This window comes from Anser cygnoides, chromosome 30 (assembly GCF_040182565.1).
Source record: "Anser cygnoides isolate HZ-2024a breed goose chromosome 30, Taihu_goose_T2T_genome, whole genome shotgun sequence".
NCBI classification, from domain to species: Eukaryota; Metazoa; Chordata; class Aves; order Anseriformes; family Anatidae; genus Anser; species Anser cygnoides.
This window is the reverse complement of record NC_089902.1, coordinates 1,192,902-1,210,737: the sequence shown is the minus strand read 5'-3', so window position 1 is coordinate 1,210,737 and position 17,836 is coordinate 1,192,902. Positions and strand designations below refer to the sequence as shown.

The 17,836-nt window shown below is 51.7% G+C and overlaps 2 protein-coding genes across 2 annotated transcripts; both read right to left on the bottom strand.

Annotated features, from left to right (window-relative positions):
• Positions 1 to 2,651: 2,651 nt before the first annotated feature.
• On the bottom strand, positions 2,652 to 3,614 carry LOC136787598 (olfactory receptor 14C36-like). The gene has a single exon (XM_066984910.1). The coding sequence runs from the start codon at positions 3,612 to 3,614 to the stop codon at positions 2,652 to 2,654; it is 963 nt and encodes a 320-aa protein (XP_066841011.1).
• A 2,501-nt stretch (positions 3,615 to 6,115) lies between these two features.
• LOC136787597 (olfactory receptor 14J1-like) lies at positions 6,116 to 16,597 on the bottom strand. Its single transcript, XM_066984909.1, has 2 exons — positions 15,684 to 16,597; positions 6,116 to 6,251 (listed from the first exon to the last, which is right to left on the bottom strand). Exons 1-2 carry the CDS (start codon positions 16,595 to 16,597, stop codon positions 6,116 to 6,118), a joined length of 1,050 nt encoding a protein of 349 aa, XP_066841010.1.
• Between the last annotated feature and the right edge of the window lie 1,239 nt (positions 16,598 to 17,836).

Below are 17,836 nucleotides of genomic sequence, written 5' to 3'. Positions count from 1 at the left end.
ACCACTCCTAAAGTAGGCATCCCAACCCATCAGGCTCCTTGCGGCCTGTCAGCCAAGCAGACAGAAGTCACCTCACCAGCATCTCCCAAGGCCTGGGCCTGCTGCTGGCCTTGCAGCTTCTTGGCTAGACACAGCCAAGCCTTGTGCCTCCTGCTGTCCAGTTCTGGCCTCAAGCAGAAGGGACAGGACAACCCCTGTGCGGGCATTCTTTCTGTCTGGGTCGTCCTGGGGATGGAGGCAGAGGGGATCCCACAGGCAGCATGCCAAGCAGGGGCCTTCTGCTGGCCTAGCAGGGCCACTGGCAGATGTCAGTCCTAAAGTGCACATCCCAGGGAGAAGCCAAGGGTGACCTGCCACCTCCAGACACAAGGGACCTCACAGTCCCTTTGCGTGACACGTTCCTGCTGCTGCCCTATCAGCTGCAGAGACAGAAGTGACCTCCCAGTCACTGCCCCAGTCCCATTCCTCCTGCTGGGGCAGGAGATCCTGAGGCAGAGCTGAGCTCATCAGAGCATTCCTACCCATCTCCTCCTTGTGGCCCACAAGCTGATCAGATCCATGGCCCCTCACATCCATCTCTGAATGCCATGTGACTGTACGACATCCTCACGGTTCCTGCATTACCCCAAGGGAAAAAGAACCTAAAGTTAAGAGTTAGGTGAGTGGTTGGAGGTGAAGATGTTAATGCACAGGAGGACAGGGTTTGGATGTTAGTTGTTCATGTATGGCATTAGGGACTACGGAGAACATTTCTGGGTGAGAGCTTAAGCAACTATTGAGTGGGAGGGTTTGGTGTTGGGCTTGGGGTGTCAGATCTGTGGTTAGGGTATGGGCAAGCTCTTTGGTTTAGCATTTTGTTTAGGTCTGCAAGAATACTAGATTTTATTAGAGCATTTAAATGCTAATGTTAAGGGCAGGGATCAGGGTGAGCAAGAGAGTAAAGGTAATGGAAATGGTGTTATGACTAATTTTGGCTTCAAGGGATATTGTGGTCAAAAATTAGAGCAGTGGATTCCTGTCAGGGTGTGGAGTGGCATTTCGATTAGGGTATTAATGTTACAGGTTAAAACAGGGCCTCACATGACTCCTTTAAGTCTGCGTTATTGTGGGATCGACATTACCTGAGCATTTTTACCTCTCCAAAATCATTAGCTTCTGCTGGCCAAGATCTTCTTCCCTCCCCCAAATCTCACATCTCTCCTGGCCAGGCTTCTCCTGACTTCTCCATATCAGTCATCTTCTCAGGGGCAGCTTTCTGATGGCTTTCATGAACTCAGAGTATCTGTCTCACCTTGGTTGGCTACTCTGCTCCTGAGAAAGAAGCAGCTCACAAGCCAGCATGGAGAAGCACACAAAGGCTGTAGGAGCACCCTGCACAATGTGCCCAGCAGCTCTGCACCACCACAAAAGCAGCCCTGAAAGATGAGTTCAGGGAAAAGCGGATACCTCTGACATGACAACCCCAATTCAAGACCTCTTCCTCTATGGGGCCTACCAGCTACTTAGGAAGAGAGGGTCTCACAAACTGTGTGCAGAGCAGATGCATCTGGTGGCCTATCATGGAGACCAGCAGATGTGAGCCTAAAGGCACAGATCCCAGCCAGGAGTCCAAGGATGACCTGTCAGCTGCTTCAGAAAAAAGTCACCTCACCGGCCACTTAACAGCCATTAGCTTCCTATTGGACTTGGAGCTTCTGAGGCACCACTGCCCTCGTAATACCACACCTACAAAACACCCCCTTTTTGGGCCAGAATCTGCCCAGGTAGAAGTGATCTGGTTGTGATCCTTCCAGCCCATGGCACAGCTCCTGGGCTCCCAGCCTCTCTGACACACAGGAGCCAGTGCCGTGCCAGTTCTGGGAGGTGCTAGGGCAGGAGGGACCTTGCAGTCAAATCACTCGCCAGACTCCTTGGCTGGGGCTGCTGCGTGCCCTGGGGCTGCAGAGCTCTCCTCTGCCTGCTCACAGCAGATTGAGCCCTTGAGCTGTGGTGAGTCCACCTTGGAGGAGATCCCCCCTTAGGAGGGAAGTGCTGCAGCGCAGGCCGGCTGTGCCACTGCCGTGCCCACTGCCTGTCCCTGCCTGCAGTCCCAGCACAGCCCCACAGCAGCACTGGCACCAAGCTACAGGAGCAGCCGGGCCTGACCCCACCAGCAGGGCTCAGCACCAGAGGGGGGCAGTGGCAAGAGAGCAGCTCGGCATGCCCCAAGCGCTGGTGCTCCCTGCCCGTGCTGCTGGGATGGGACTCGTTTCCTCTGCAGCCCTGCACATGGCACTGCCCCTGCAGAGCCAGAGCAGCTCTCAGAGGAAGGACGTCACACAAGGAAGGCAGTGCAGGCTCCTTCACTTTGTTTATGTTCACAGAGAGACGTTTCTCTTCATGTAGAGAGTCTCAGTATATACATTCAACACGTACATACTGAAATGGAAGTGGAACAACAGGCTCCTTTCTTTTATTTACATTCACAGAGGGCCTGGCTCCTCATATACAGAATCTCTGAGGTTGAATGAGATGAATCATATCATTTTAATGGGCAACTTTAAATGTATTAAAAAAAGAAAGTTCTGTTATGAAAACACTCATAAATACACAAACACACACAAAAATAATTATATATATAATACTAGTTGTTCTTCTAGTCATTGATATTACTAGTCATCTGCAGAGGTAGAATGGAAATTTATTGCTTCTGAAACACATCTAGTCATTAATTTCCACAGCGCTTGCTTAAGCTCCTTGTTCCTCATGCTATAGATGAGGGGGTTCACTGCTGGAGGCACCACCGAGTACAGAACTGCCACCAGCGGGTCCAGGGATGGGGAAGAGATGGAGGGGGGCTTCAGGTAGGCAAACAGGGCAGTGCTGACAAACAGGGAGACCACGGCCAGGTGAGGGAGGCACGTGGAAAAGGCTTTGTGCCGGCCCTTCTCAGAGGGCATCCTCAGCTCCGCCCTGAAGATCAGCACATAGGACAGCACAATGAAAATAAAGCAACCAAAAAATAAAGAAACACTACACACAAGTGCCCCAAGTTCCCTGAGGTAGGCATCTGAACAGGAGAGCTTGAGGATCTGGGGGATTTCACAGAAGAACTGCTCCACAGCATTGCCTTGGCAGAGGGGCAGGGAAAATGTAGTGGCCGTGTGCAGGACAGCATTGAGAAAGCCACTGCCCCAGGCAGCTGCTGCCATCTGGGCACAAGCTCTGCTGCCCACGAGGCTCCCGTAGTGCAGGGGCTTGCAGATGGCCACGTAGCGGTCGTAGGACATGATAGTGAGAAGGGAATATTCAGCTGACATCAAAAATACAAACAGAAAGACCTGTGCAGCACACCCTTGATAGGAGATGGCCCTGGTGTCCCAGAGGGCATTGGCCATGGCTTTGGGGAGAGTGGTGGAGATGGATCCCACGTCGAGGAGGGCGAGGTTGAGGAGGAAGAAGTACATGGGGGTGTGGAGGCGGTGGTCGCAGGCTACGGCGGTGAGGATGAGGCCGTTGCCCAGGAGGGCAGCCAGGTAGATGCCCAGGAAGAGCCCGAAGTGCAGGAGCTGCAGCTCCCGCGTGTCTGCAAATGCCAGCAGGAGGAACTCGCTCACAGAGCTGCTGTTGGCCATTTGCTTACTCTGGACACTGTTGTCTGTTGAAAAGGAGAAGGCAGAAAACATTTAGAACAGAATTCTCTGAGGAAAACCTGTTGCAGGTCTTACAGCACTCTCATCCCAACCCTCTCTCTTTGCAGGAGTACCTTTCTGCAGCTCTCCTGCTTGAGCTGCGGCTGGTGCTGTCTGAGAATGGCACTGGGAGCAGGGGCTGCTGTGGGCTCCAGAGCAGTCCTTCCTGCAGTGCAGCAGGAGGGAGGCAGGAACATGGGGGAAACTCAAGTTCAATCCACTTATGAGATCTATAAACTTTGCAGTGTTGTTCCAAAGAACTCATGCAACCAATGTACAGCAAGGCAAATATTCCTATGCTTAGGACAGTGATCACACTCTTGTGTTTCCCAATAAGTGGAGACTGCTTAAAGCAGAGAAGCCCCAGTCCCAGTTCATCTGGACAGAATTCTCACCTTGTCTCTTGGTGCCTGAGCAGGATCTCAGCTCTTCCCTCCTATCCAGGGCTGCAGAGGCCTCACTCCAGCTGCCCACAGGCAGCCATCCAGCAGCACGGACATGGCCTTAGCACAGAGGTGTCTCCTCCTTGGAGCACCTGGATAACACAAGGATGCCACGAGAGAGCTGCATCCTGCTGGAGAGCAGCCTGCAGGCCAGGAGGATGCCCCACAGACAGACATGAATATCCGCAAGCTGGGGCGTCCCAATATACCATCTGCATCCCCTGCAGTGTCTGAAGGAGGCTTGGCCACCCACTCTTGGCTGACCAGGGGCAGCTGGGTTCTGACACTCAAAGGGGCTTCTGCCAGACTTCCTCACCTCGCAGTGCCATCCAGCAGGACTCCCAAAGCCTACTGCATTGCCCACTGCCCTCCCAGAAACGAGACCCAGCAGGAGACCCTTCCAGGACGTGCAGCTGCATGGCCCTGCAGCCAGAGACGTACCTTGTCAAGGGCTGTGCAGATTTCTCCTGCAGGCAGCTCTCAGCATCCTCCCACTGCCAATTGCCTCCAAGCCCTCTCTCCTTCTCTCCTCTCCCCGTGCCAGCTGCGGTCAGAGCCCCCAGCCCTGCTGCGCTGTGCACAGGAGCTGCTCCTGGGCACAGCTGTCTCTCTGCACCAGGGCCCTCTTGCCACGAGCTCTCTCTGTCCCAGGAGCCCGGCCCAGCTCAGCACCAGGCGCCCAGCCCAAGGCATTGGAATCCCCCCTCGGGGGGCTTTGCTGAGGAGCCCACGAACCTCAGGCACTGAGAGACAATTGAAGACATCTCTCAACAAGTCCAAGTCAGAGGCAAGTTTCCTGCAGTGTCCCCCTGAGGGCCAGCACTGACACAGCCTCCCTTGGAGCTCGTTAGAGCAGAGCATTGGAGGCAGTGAAGACAAGGAGACAAAGGCAATGAGAAGGTGACCCTGATGTGAAGAAAAGCTGGATGTGTTTCACCATGCACAAGGGCCAGGCCTTGACCCCCAGCTAACATAAGGAGGGTCAACAAGTCCAAGTGCAAGGTTCTGCACCTTGACCCCCAGCTCCTTGGAAGAAAAATTAAGTCTATCCCAGCTAAAACTCAGACTATATCCACCCCTTACTCCATACCATTGTTCCTATGTCATACTCAGGTCTGACACTTTCTAAATAACTATCACCATCTATCCTCTCTTTTGATATACGCACAGAGATGTCTTGCCCTTAGTCTATTTGTGTCCTGGTTTTGGTTAGGATTCAGTTAATTTTCATCCTAGTATCATAAAATCGTAGAATGGCTTGGGTTGGAAGGGACCTTAAAGATCATCTAACTGAACTCCCCCCAGATTCCACCCACTAGATCAGGTTGGCCAAGGCCTCATCCAGCCTGGCCTTGAACACCTCCAGGGACGGGGCATCCACAACTTCTCTGGGCAACCTGTTCCAGTACCTCACTACCCTTACACTGAAGATTTTCCTCCTGATGTCTAGTCTAAATCTAAAAGACCATTCCCACATCCTCCTGTCATTGTCTACCCGAGTAAAGAGTCCTCCTCCATTGTTTTTAAAAGACCCCTTTAAGGATTGAAAAGCTGCAAGGAGGTCTCCCTGGAGCCTCCTCTTCTCCAGGCTGAACAAACCTAACTCCTTCAGCCTGTCTTCACAGGCGAGGTGCTCCACCCCTCTGATCATCTTTGGAGCCCTCCTCTAGATGTGCTGTAGGTGCTCCACATCCTTCTTGTGCTGGTGGCCCCAAACCTGGACACAGTACTCCAGGTGAGGCTTCACAAGGGCAGAGCAGAGGGGGACAGTCACCTGCCTCTATCTGCTGGCCACTCCTGTCTTGATGCAGCCCAGGATGCAGTTGGCCTTCTGGGCTGCCAGCACACACTGCTGGCTCATTTCAAACTTTTCATCCAGCAGAACCCCCAAGTCCTTCTCTGCAGGGCTGCTCTCAATGAGTTCTTCTCCCAGCCTATCCCCATGTCTGGGATTTCCCCGGCCCACGTGCAGCACCTTGCACTTGGACTTCTTGACCCTCCTTAGGTTAACTTGGGCCCAAATTTCAAGCTCGTCCAGGACCCTTTGGATGGCATCCCTTCCTCTGTTGCATCAACTACACCACTCAGCTTGGTGTCATCTGCACACTTGCTGAGTGTGCACTTTATCCCACTATCCCTGTCATTGATAAAGATATTAAACAGTACCGGTCTCAGGATATACCCCTGAGGGACGCCACTCATAACCAGCCTCCACTTGGACATAGAACTATTGACCATGACTCTCTGCATGTGACCTTCAAGCCAAACCTTTATCCACTCAATGGCGCACCCATCAAATGTGTATCCCTCCAATTTGGAGACCAGGATGTCATGGCGGACTGTGACATCACAATTCCAAGTAGATGACATCACTCGGTCTTCCCTTGTCGTCTGATGTAGTCACTCCATTGTAGAAAGCCATCAAATTGGGCCAGCATGATTTACCCTTTGGTGAAGCCATGCTGGGTGTCTCGGATCACCTCTTTCTCTTGCATGTGCATTGATATTGATTCCAGGAGGATCTTTTCCATGATCTTACCAGGCACAGAGGTGAGGTTCACCGTTCTCTAGTTCCTTGGATCCTCCTTTCTACCCTTTTTAAAAAGGGGAGTGATGTTTTCCTTTTCTCAGTCACCATGGACTTCATTCGACTGCCAGGACTCTTCAAATAGGATGGAGAGAGGCTTGGCAACTACATCGGCCAGTTCCCTCAGGACCTGGAGTGCAAGTTATCATGCCCCATAGACTTGTACTTGTTTAGTTTCATCAGGTGGTCTCAAACCTGCTCTTCACTTACAGCAGGTGGGACTTTGACCCCCAGTCTCCATCTCTGGGTTCAGGGAAATGAAAGACTTGGGAAGCCTGACTGGCAGGGAAGACTGAGGAGAAGACGTTGCTGAGTCCCTCAGCCTTCTCCATGGCTGTCATTACCAGTTCACCCTTCTCATCCATCAGAGGGGGTACACTCTCCCTGGCCTTTCTTTTCTGAGCCATGTATCTGTAGAATCTCTTCCTGTTATTCTTTGCTTCACTTGATAAGCTCAGTTCCATTCATGCCTTGGCTTTCCTTATCCCATCCCTGCACATCCGAAACAAAACCATGTGTGAGGGCCTGGAAAAAGGAACCATGGACCATAGAAGCCATTTCGAAAACAAAACTTGTAGGTAGGAAGCGCAGTTTTGCGGAGGTGCAGAGCTGATGGGCACATTGTGCAGGATGCTCCTAAAGACCTTGTGCCCTTTTCCCTCCTGACTACTACTGTCTCAAGACTAGAGTAGCTAACAGAGGTGAGACAGATACTCTGGGATCATGAATGTCATCAGAAAGCTGATCCCAATAAGATATGGGGAGGTCAGGAGCAGCCTGGACAAGAGAGATGTGAGATTTTGGGGTAGGAAGCAGAGCTTGGTCAGCAGAAATTAATGATTTCGTAGAGGTAAGAGGGGTCATGTAATGTTGATGCTGCAGTAACACTGACTTAAAACAGTCACGTATGGCCCTTCCCTTTCTTGATCCAGTAATTTTAATCCCTAAACCTAAATGCTACTACAATACTCTGACAGGAATCCATTTTCTCTCTTGTTCATCCTGATCCCTTTCCTTAACACTAGCATTAAAATGCTCTACTTAACCGTAGTATCCTTGGTAGACCTAAAAAACCCTAAACCACAGAGCTTGTCCATACCTTAGCCACAGACCTGACAGCACAAGCAGAACTCCAAACACTCCCACTAAAACTGCATTTCATCTCTAACCCAGAAAGTTAAAACAGGTATCGAGGGGGCTAGAGAGAGGTCAGCCCTGCCTCAGGATCTCCTGCCCCAGCAGTAGGAAGGGGACTGGGGCACTGACTGGGAGGTCACTTCTGTCTCTGCAGCTGATAGGGCATGTCCTGGTTCCAGTTAGGACAGAGTTAATTTTTCCTCCTAGTAGCTGGTAGGGTGCTATGTTTTGGATTAGGGTGAGAAGAGCTCTGATAACATGCTGATGTTTTAATTGTTGCAGAGCAGTGTTTACACCAGGCCAAGGACTTTTCGGCTTCTTGCTCTGTCCTGCCAGCGGGCAGGCTGGGGGTGCAGCAGGAGCTGGGAGGGGACAGACCCAGGACAGCTGACCCAAACTGGCCAAAGGGGTATTCCATACCATCTGACGTCATGCTAAACAATATATAGGGGTGGCTGGCCGGGGTGGGGGGGCCAGCTGCTCAGGGATAGGCTGGGCATCGGTCAGCGGGTGGTGAGCAATTGCATTGTGCATCACTTGTTTCTTACACATTACTATTATTAATACTATTATCATGATCACTATTATTATTATTATTGTTATTATTATATTCCTGTCTCAATAAACTCTCTTTATCTCAACTCACCGGCTTCACTTTCCCGTTTCTCTCCCCCATCCCAGAGAGGGAGGGGGGAGGGTGAGCGAACGGCTGTGTGGTGTTTAGCTGCCAGCCGGGTTAAACCACAACAGTCCTTTTGGCGCCCAACATGGGGCTCAAAGGGTTGAGATATCGACAAATTTGACCAGAGTGTGTTAAACTAAAATTGGTATAAGTATTGGACCTGCTTAATAGTTGCTAGTCACGATGTTGATTGCCTTAATCTCCAGTCTGCTGTGCCTGTTTTCCAAATTGAGTTTTATAGCGCATTACTTTCTGTATGTGCTCCCTGTCGCACTGTTTATCCTTTCCGGGCCCTGGTTTAAGATCGTTATGGTACTGTGTGGTGTAACAATGGCTTATGAAATGATGAAATATCTGGTCATGACTCTAACCTGGTATTTGTACTCAGCACTGATGTCGACTCTATACTTTGGAAACCATATCTTGGAAACTATTATCAATTACACCTATTGCCTGTTTTCGTTAGGGAGCCAATCTGTGAAGGGGACAGGGGAAGACATGTTTCCCTACTTGTTCACTCTCCCTTTCTCCTTCACCACCCTCTTATCCCCCGAGCTAGTTACGGTGGTTCTCCGAGATGTTGAATATCCTTGGGATACTCAGACCAGCCTGCTCTTGTTGTTATGTCTCCTGAATGCGCTTCAGGTTTTGTTGAGGGTTAAACAACTACTTAGGAATCTCATCCAGAGATCTGTCTTGAGGCGGGATAGTTGCGAGTGGCAGGGAGTGTGGGAGGATATGGGCAGGTTTCTAGAGCAGTGGTCACCTCCAGTGTTTTGGACATTCACCCCTGAACAACTGCAAAATCCTAAAAAGCTGGCAGAATGCTTGAAAAAAAGGTGTCATGACTCTGGCAGTTCCAAAGTGACACAAATCACTGTAGCGTGCTGGGGTCTGGCTTGTGCCTATCGAGCTGCAATTGATGCTACTAGCAACCTAGCTCCAGCTCCTGCAGCCGCTCCTGCTCCTGCAGCCATTCCAGTTCCAGCTCCTGCAGCCGCTCCAGCTCCTGCAGCCGTTCCAGCTCCAGCTCCTGCAGCCACTCCAGCTCCTGCAGCTGCTCCAGCTCCAGCTCCTGCAGCCGCTCCAGCTCCTGCAGCCGCTCCAGCTCCAGCTCCCGCAGCCACTCCAGCCCCTGCAGCCGCTCCAGTTCCAGCCCCTGCAGCAGCTCCAGCTCCTGCAGCTGCTCCCACTCCTGTGGCTGGGTCAGAGAAACGAGCTGTAGCAGTGCAAGTTGACCCCGCAGAGGGTATTCCAACCCCTGTGGCAGACCCTGTGTCTGGGTTAGAGAAACGAGCTGTAGCAGTGCAAGTTGCCCCTGTAGGCAAGGTGAAAAAATGGTATAGAGGCTCAGGTCGTTTAGAACGCAGACAGTCTTCTGCTAAGTCTGGGCATAGTGAAGACGAGGCTGGGCCATCAAAGGTGCAGGAGACTGAAGATGAGGATGAGGATGTCGAAAAATCAACAGTAACTACCCGGACTCTATACCAGCGTGAGCTACGAGATGTGCGAAAAGATTATGGTCGCTGTATAGGTGAGCAGCTTGTCACCTGGCTGCTCCGGTGCTGGGACACCGGAGCCAATTATGTGGAATTAGAGGGCAAGGAAGCCAGGCGGCTGGGATCCCTTGCTAGAGACGCATGCATTGACAAAGCAATTGGAGATGGAGCACGATCTCGCAGCCTCTGGAGGCGTCTCCTGTCAGCTGTGAAGGAAAGGTATCCCTTCAAGGAAGAACTTGTATGTCTACCAGGCAAATGGACCACCATGGAGAAGGGAATTCAGTACCTGAGGGAATTGGCCGTACGGGAAGTAATTTATAAGGACCTAGACGACGTACAAACATCCGCAGATCCAGATACAGTCCGGTGTACACTACCCATGTGGCGGAAGTTTGTACAGAGTGCACCATCATCATATGCCAGCTCATTGGCAATACTAGCCTGGAAAGCGGAGGAGACTCCCACAGTGAATGAAGTGACTAAAATACTCCGGCAGTACGAAGGAAATCTCTCCTCTTCCCTAAAGGCCTGTGTCTCAGCTGTGGAGAAACTCTCTGAAGAGGTCCACCAACTTAAGGAGAATTTATCTTCCCCTCCACCTGAACGAACCAGTGTCCACCAGCTAAAAGAGAATGCTTTGGAGAAACTCTCTGAAAAGATCCACCAACTTGAAGAAAGATTATCTTCCCCTTCACCTGAACAAACCAGTGTCCACCAGCTAAAAGAGAATACTTTGGAGAAACTTTCTGAAAAGATCCACCAACTTGAAGAGAGATTATTTTCCTCCCCACCTGTACAAACCAGTGTCTCAACTATTAGGGGTAAACGTTCATCTATGCAAGGAAGACAATATGGTGGGCACACACACCGCGCCACCCTGTGGTTTTACCTACGTGACCATGGAGAGGACATGAGAAAATGGGATGGAAAATCTACTGCGACCCTAGAGGCACGGGTACGTGAATTGCAAAAGAAAACAATTGGGAAAAAGGGGTTCTCTGAAAAGTTTGCGGCTCCAACTTCCAGCAGGCAGTCCTTTAAACACAGAAACGAAGATTCTGACCAGGACTAGAGGGGCCCTGCCTCCAGCCAGGGGGAGGAAAGGGACAATCGAGTTTATTGGACTGTGTGGATTCGATGGCCTGGCACGTCAGACGCACAGAAGTATAAGGCTTTAGTAGACACCGGTGCACAATGTACTCTAATGCCATCAAGCTATAAAGGGGCAGAGCCCATCTGTATTTATGGTGTGACGGGGGGATCCCAGCAGTTAACTGTATTGGAGGCTGAAGTGAGCCTAACCGGGAATGAGTGGCAAAAGCACCGTATTGTGACTGGCCCAGATGCTCCGTGCATCCTTGGCATAGACTATCTTAGAAGAGGATATTTCAAGGACCCAAAAGGGTTCCGCTGGGCTTTTGGCATAGCTGCCTTGGAGACAGAGGACATTAAACAGTTGTCTACCTTGCCTGGTCTCTCAGAGGACCCTTCTGTTGTGGGGTTGCGGACGGTTGAAGAACAGCAAGTGCCGATCGCTACCACAACTGTGCACCGGCGGCAATATCGCACCAACCGAGACTCCCTGAGTCCCATCCATAAGCTAATTAGTCAACTGGAGAGCCAAGGAGTGATCAGCAAGACTCATTCACCTTTTAATAGTCCCATATGGCCAGTGCGAAAGTCTAATGGTGAGTGGAGACTAACAGTGGACTATCGTGGCCTGAACGAAGTCACGCCACCACTGAGTGCTGCAGTGCCGGACATGCTAGAACTCCAGTATGAACTGGAATCAAAGGCAGCCAAGTGGTATGCCACAATTGATATCGCTAATGCATTTTTCTCCATCCCTCTAGCAGCACAGTGCAGGCCACAGTTTGCTTTCACTTGGAGGGGAGTCCAATATACTTGGAATTGGCTGCCCCAGGGGTGGAAACACAGCCCTACCATTTGCCATGGACTGATCCAGTCTGCGCTGGAGCAGGGGGAAGCTCCTGAACACCTGCAGTACATCGATGACATCATTGTGTGGGGTGACACAGCAGAAGAAGTTTTCGAGAAAGGGAAGAAAATAGTCCAAATCCTTCTGAAGGCCAGTTTTGCCATAAAACAGAATAAAGTTAAAGGACCTGCACGAGAGATCCAGTTTTTAGGAATAAAATGGCAAGATGGACGTCGTCAAATCCCAATGGATGTGATAAACAAAATAACAGCTATGTCTCCACCAACTAGCAAAAAAGAAACACAAACTTTCCTAGGTGTCGTGGGGTTTTGGAGAATGCATATTCCAAATTACAGTCTGATTGTAAACCCGCTCTACCAAGTAACCCGTAAGAAGAATGCTTCTGAATGGGGCCCTGAGCAACGACAAGCCTTTGAACAAATTAAGCAGGAAATAGTTCATGCAGTAGCCCTCGGGCCAGTCCGAACAGGACCAGATGTAAAGAATGTGCTCTACACCGCAGCCGGGGAGAATTGTCCCACCTGGAGCCTCTGGCAGAAAGAACCTGGGGAAACTCGAGGTCGACCCCTGGGGTTTTGGAGTCGGGGATACAGAGGATCTGAGGCCCGCTATACTCCAACTGAAAAGGAGATATTGGCAGCATACGAAGGAGTTCAATCTGCTTCGGAAGTGGTCGGTACTGAAGCGCAGCTCCTCCTGGCACCCCGACTGCCGGTACTAGGCTGGATGTTCAAAGGAAGGGTCCCCTCTACACATCATGCAACTGATGCTACATGGAGCAAGTGGGTTGCACTGATTACTCAGCGGGCTCGAATAGGAAACCCCAGTCGCCCAGGAATCTTGGAGGTGATTATGGACTGGCCAGAAGGCCAATACTTTGGGATATCATCAGAGGAGGAGGTGGTTCGTGCTGAAGAAGCCCCGCTGTACAACAAGCTACCGGAAAAAGAGAAGAAATATGCCTTGTTCACTGACGGGTCCTGTCGTATTGTGGGAAAGCATCGGAGATGGAAAGCTGCTGTATGGAGTCCTACACGACGAGTTGCAGAAGCTGCTGAGGGAGAAGGTGAATCGAGTCAGTTTGCAGAAGTGAAAGCCATTCAGCTGGCTTTAGATATTGCTGAACGAGAAAAGTGGCCAGTTCTCTATCTCTATACTGATTCATGGATGGTAGCAAATGCCCTGTGGGGGTGGTTACAGCAATGGAAGCAGAACAACTGGCAGCGCAGGGGCAAACCTATCTGGGCTGCGGCATTGTGGCAAGATATTGCTGCCCGGGTAGAGAACCTGGTTGTAAAGGTACGCCATGTAGATGCTCATGTGCCCAAGAATCGGGCTACTGAAGAACATCAAAACAACCAGCAGGTGGATCAGGCTGCTAAGATTGAAGTGGCTCAGGTGGACCTGGACTGGCAACATAAAGGTGAATTATTTATAGCCCGATGGGCCCAGGACACCAGGCCATCAAGGTAGAGATGCAACATACAGATGGGCTCGTGATCGAGGGGTGGACCTGACCATGGACACTATAGCACAGGTTATTCATGATTGTGAAACATGTGCTGCAATCAAGCAAGCCAAACGGTCCAAGCCTCTTTGGTATGGAGGACGATGGCTGAAATATAAATATGGAGAGGCCTGGCAGATTGATTACATCACACTCCCTCAAACCCGCAACGGCAAGCGCCACGTACTTAACAATGGTGGAAGCAACCACCGGATGGCTGGAAACATATCCGGTGCCCCATGCCACCGCCCGGAACACTATCCTGGGCCTTGAAAAGCAAGTCCTATGGCGACATGGCACCCCAGAGAGAATTGAGTCAGACAACGGGACTCATTTCCGAAACAACCTTATAGACACTTGGGCCAAAGAACATGGTATTGAGTGGGTGTATCACATCCCCTATCATGCACCAGCCTCTGGAAAAGTTGAACGATACAATGGACTGTTGAAGACTACACTGAAAGCAATGGGTGCTGGGACATTCAAAAATTGGGATACACATTTGGCAAAGGCCACCTGGTTAGTCAATTCCAGGGGATCTGCCAACTGAGCTGGACCTGCCCAATCGAACCTGTTACGCACTGTAGAAGGGGATAAAGTTCCTGTAGTGCACGTAAGAAACATGCTGGGAAAAACAGTCTGGGCTACTCCTGCCTCAGGAAAAGGCAAACCCATTCGTGGAATTGCTTTTGCTCAGGGACCTGGATGCACTTGGTGGGTAATGCAAAAGAATGGGGAGGTCCGGTGTGTACCTCAAGGGGATTTGATACTGGGTGAGAATAGCCCATGAGTTGAATTGTAGTATGCTAATTATAATATAATAATGTATGTCATCACTACCATGATTGCTATATATCATAGATGAAAATGGTGATTAATTAGAATGTATTGGACAGAGTGTAACCTGAGCATGACATAAATGGTATGGAATAAGGGGTGGATATCTGTCCTGGTTCCAGTTAGGACAGAGTTAATTTTCCCTCATAGTAGCTGGTAGGGTGCTCTGTTTTGGATTAGGATGAGAAGAGCGCTGATAACATGCTGATGTTTTAATTGTTGCAGAGCAGTGTTTCCACCAGGCCAAGGACTTTTCAGCTTCTCGCTCTGTCCTGCCAGCGAGCAGGCTGGGGGTGCAGCAGGAGCTGGGAGGGGGCAGACCCAGGACAGCTGACCCCAACTGGCCAAACGGGTATTCCATACCATCTGACGTCATGCTAAACCATATATAGGGGTGGCTGGCTGGGGTGGGGGGCCGGCTGCTCGGGGATAGGCTGGGCATCGGTCAGCGGGTGGTGAGCAATTACATTGTGCATCACTTGTTTTCTTACACATTATTATTAATAATACTATTATCATTATCACTATTATTATTATTATTGTTATTATTATATTCCTGTCTTAATAAACTGTCTTTATCTCAACTCACCGGCTTCACTTTCCCGTTTCTCTCCCCCATCCCAGAGAGGGAGGGGGGAGGGTGAGCGAACAGCTGTGTGGTGTTTACCTGCCGGCCGGGTTAAACCACAACACTAGCACAGCCCCAGCCCCTCGCAAGGCACCGCAGCTGCTGGCACAAAGGCGGCTCTGGGCCTCCCCAGCAGCCCCCGCGCTGGGGCCAGCCACGGCTCAGGAGATGGAGGGCCGTGAAGCTGCAGGAGCCCTGCTCTCCTGCCTGGGACATCCCCAGCACAGAGTGCCTGTGCCCCGCAGGGCCAGCCCCACTCCCTAGCCCAGCACAAGAGGCCTGGCCCAGGCACAGAGCAGCTCCAGATTCCTCTCCAGGACGCCATTTGCCATCAGACCCAGCACCACTGGGACAGTTCCAGGCAGATAATTCAAAGGCCAGTTGTTGTTTGCTGGGCCATAGGCAAGCAAGAAGGCACCTCCCAGTCCAGCCCTTGGTCCTTCACTGATCACTCTGGGGTTCTGATCCATTGTGAGGCCCAGAAAAGCAACGGGTCTGTTCAGGAAGCAGCTCCTTGGGTGTATTCCTGAAACCAGGTTTGCAAGAGGCATGCAGAGACATTGAAGAGATGCCAATGTAGGGATAACAGGACTGTCACCAACATACATGAGATCTCAGGGCTTATCCAAATACAAGAAGCACAATGTGGAAGCAAAAGAGAGCAGCAGTGAAAAGGCCACGTCCTGCTGCTGGCCATGGCCATGGCTCCAGGGAAGCGGCAGCCCCGACCCGAAGAGTTTCTTCACTGCCTCCTTGAGGTCCTGGTTCCTCATGCTGTAGATGAGGGGGTTCACTGCTGGAGGCACCACCGAGTACAGAAATGATACCACCATGTCCAAGGATGGGGAGGAGATGGATGGGGGCTCCAGGTGGGCAAACACAGCAGTGCTGACAAACAGGGAGACCACGGCCAGGTGAGGGAGGCACGTGGAAAAGGCTTTGTGCCGGCCCTGCTCAGAGGGCATCCTCAGCACGGCCCTGAAGATCTGCACATAGGACAGCACAATGAAAACAAAACAGCCAAATGCTAAACATGCACTAACAACCAGAAGTCTAAGTTCCTTTAGGAAGTCTGAACCTGAGCAGGAGAGCTTGAGGATCTGGGGGATTTCACAGAAGAACTGGTTCACAGCATTGCCTTGGTAGAGGGGCAGGGAAAACGTAGTGGCCGTGTGCAGGACAGCATTGAGAAAGCCACTGCCCCAGGCAGCTGCTGCCATCTGGGCACAAGCTCTGCTGCCCACGAGGCTCCCGTAGTGCAGGGGCTTGCAGATGGCAACGTAGCGGTCATAGGACATGACAGTAAGAGTATAATATTCTGCTGATATAAAGAAGAGAAAGAAAAAGACCTGTGCAGCACATCCTTGGTAGAAGATGGCCCTGGTGTCCCAGAGGGCATTGGCCATGGCTTTGGGCAGAGTGGTGGAGATGCAGCCCAGGTCGAGGAGGGCGAGGTTGAGGAGGAAGAAGTACATGGGGGTGTGGAGGCGGTGGTCGCTGGCTACGGCGGTGAGGATGAGGCCGTTGCCCAGGAGGGCAGCCAGGTAGATGCCCAGGAAGAGCCCGAAGTGCAGGAGCTGCAGCTCGCGCGTGTCTGCAAATGCCAGCAGGAGGAACTCGCTCACAGAGCTGCTGTTGGCCATTTCCTGAATTTGGACACTGCTGTCTGTTGAAGAGGAAAAGGCAGAAAAAGGTTAGAACAGACTTATCTCAGGAAAACCTATTGCAAGTCTTAGAGCACCCCCACCCAAGCCTCTCTCTTTGCAGGAGAACCTTTCTGCATCTCCCCTGCTTGAGCTGCAGCTCGTGCTGGCTGAGAGTGGCACTGGGAGCAGGGGCTGCTGTGGGATCAAAGAGGAGTCCTTCCTGCTGTGCAGCAGGAGGGAAGCAGGAACATGGGGGAAACTCAACTCCATTTGACTAGTCGGTTCCTGCAAACAAGTCATCTGAACGCAGAGCTGAGCTGTAGGGATTTTGTTTGCTTTATTTTATCCCAGTAGGCCCTGTAATGCTTAGGATAGGTATTGGATGGTTGAATGCCCTCACATTTCCTGGACACTCCTGCTGATATTTTATGGGAGTGTCCATTATGAAGACCGAGAAGAGCCCTTCTGTCCACCAGTCCTGTTCTCAGCTGCCTTGTTTCACCCCTCTCTGAGCTGCGCTATCATAAGATTGAGGTGTTTCCCTGAGAAGAAAGAGGAGAATTCTGCTGAGGAAGAAGGGCCACAGCAAGCCAGATGGAGCTTGGGAGCTTCTCTTCTTTCCATGGCTGCAGGAGCTGCGGGGCAGCTGGCAGAGAGCCTGGGAGTGCCAGGCAGTGCAGGGTGTTCTGGTCTGACCAGGGGCACCTGGCTTAGGGCACTCCAAGGGGCTTCTGCCAGACTTCCTCACCTCGCAGTGCCATCCAGCAGGACTCCCAAAGCCTACTGCATTGCCCACTGCCCGCCCACAAACAAGACCCAGCACGAGACCCTTCCAGGACATGTAGCTGCATGGCCCTGCAGCCAGAGACGTACCTTGTCAAGGGCTGTGCAGATTTCTCCTGCAGGCAGCTCTCAGCATCCTCCCACTGCCAACTGCCTCCAAGCCCTCTCTCCTTCTCTCCTCTCCTGTCCCCGTGCCAGCTGCGGTCAGAGACCCCAGCCCTGCTGCGCTGTGCACAGGAGCTGCTCCTGGGCACAGCTGTCTCTCTGCACCAGGGCCCTCTTGCCACGAGCTCTCTCTGTCCCACGAGCCCGGCCCAGCTCAGCACCAGACGCACAGCCCAAGGCATTGGAATCCCCCGTCGGGGGGCTTTGCTGAGGAGCCCACGAACCTCAGACAATTGAAGACATCTCTCAACAAGTCCAAGTCAGAGGCAAGTTTCCTGCAGTGTCCCC

Coding starts and splice junctions, on each gene's coding strand:
- LOC136787598 (XM_066984910.1), bottom strand. CDS start 3,614: ATGGCCAACAGCAGCTCTGTGAGCGAGTTCCTCCTGCTGGCATTTGCA.
- LOC136787597 (XM_066984909.1), bottom strand. CDS start 16,597: ATGGCCAACAGCAGCTCTGTGAGCGAGTTCCTCCTGCTGGCATTTGCA. Junction 6,252..15,683: donor GCAGTGAAGAAACTCTTCGG/GTCGGGGCTGCC, acceptor TATCAATGACAG/GGATAGTGGGATAAAGTGCA.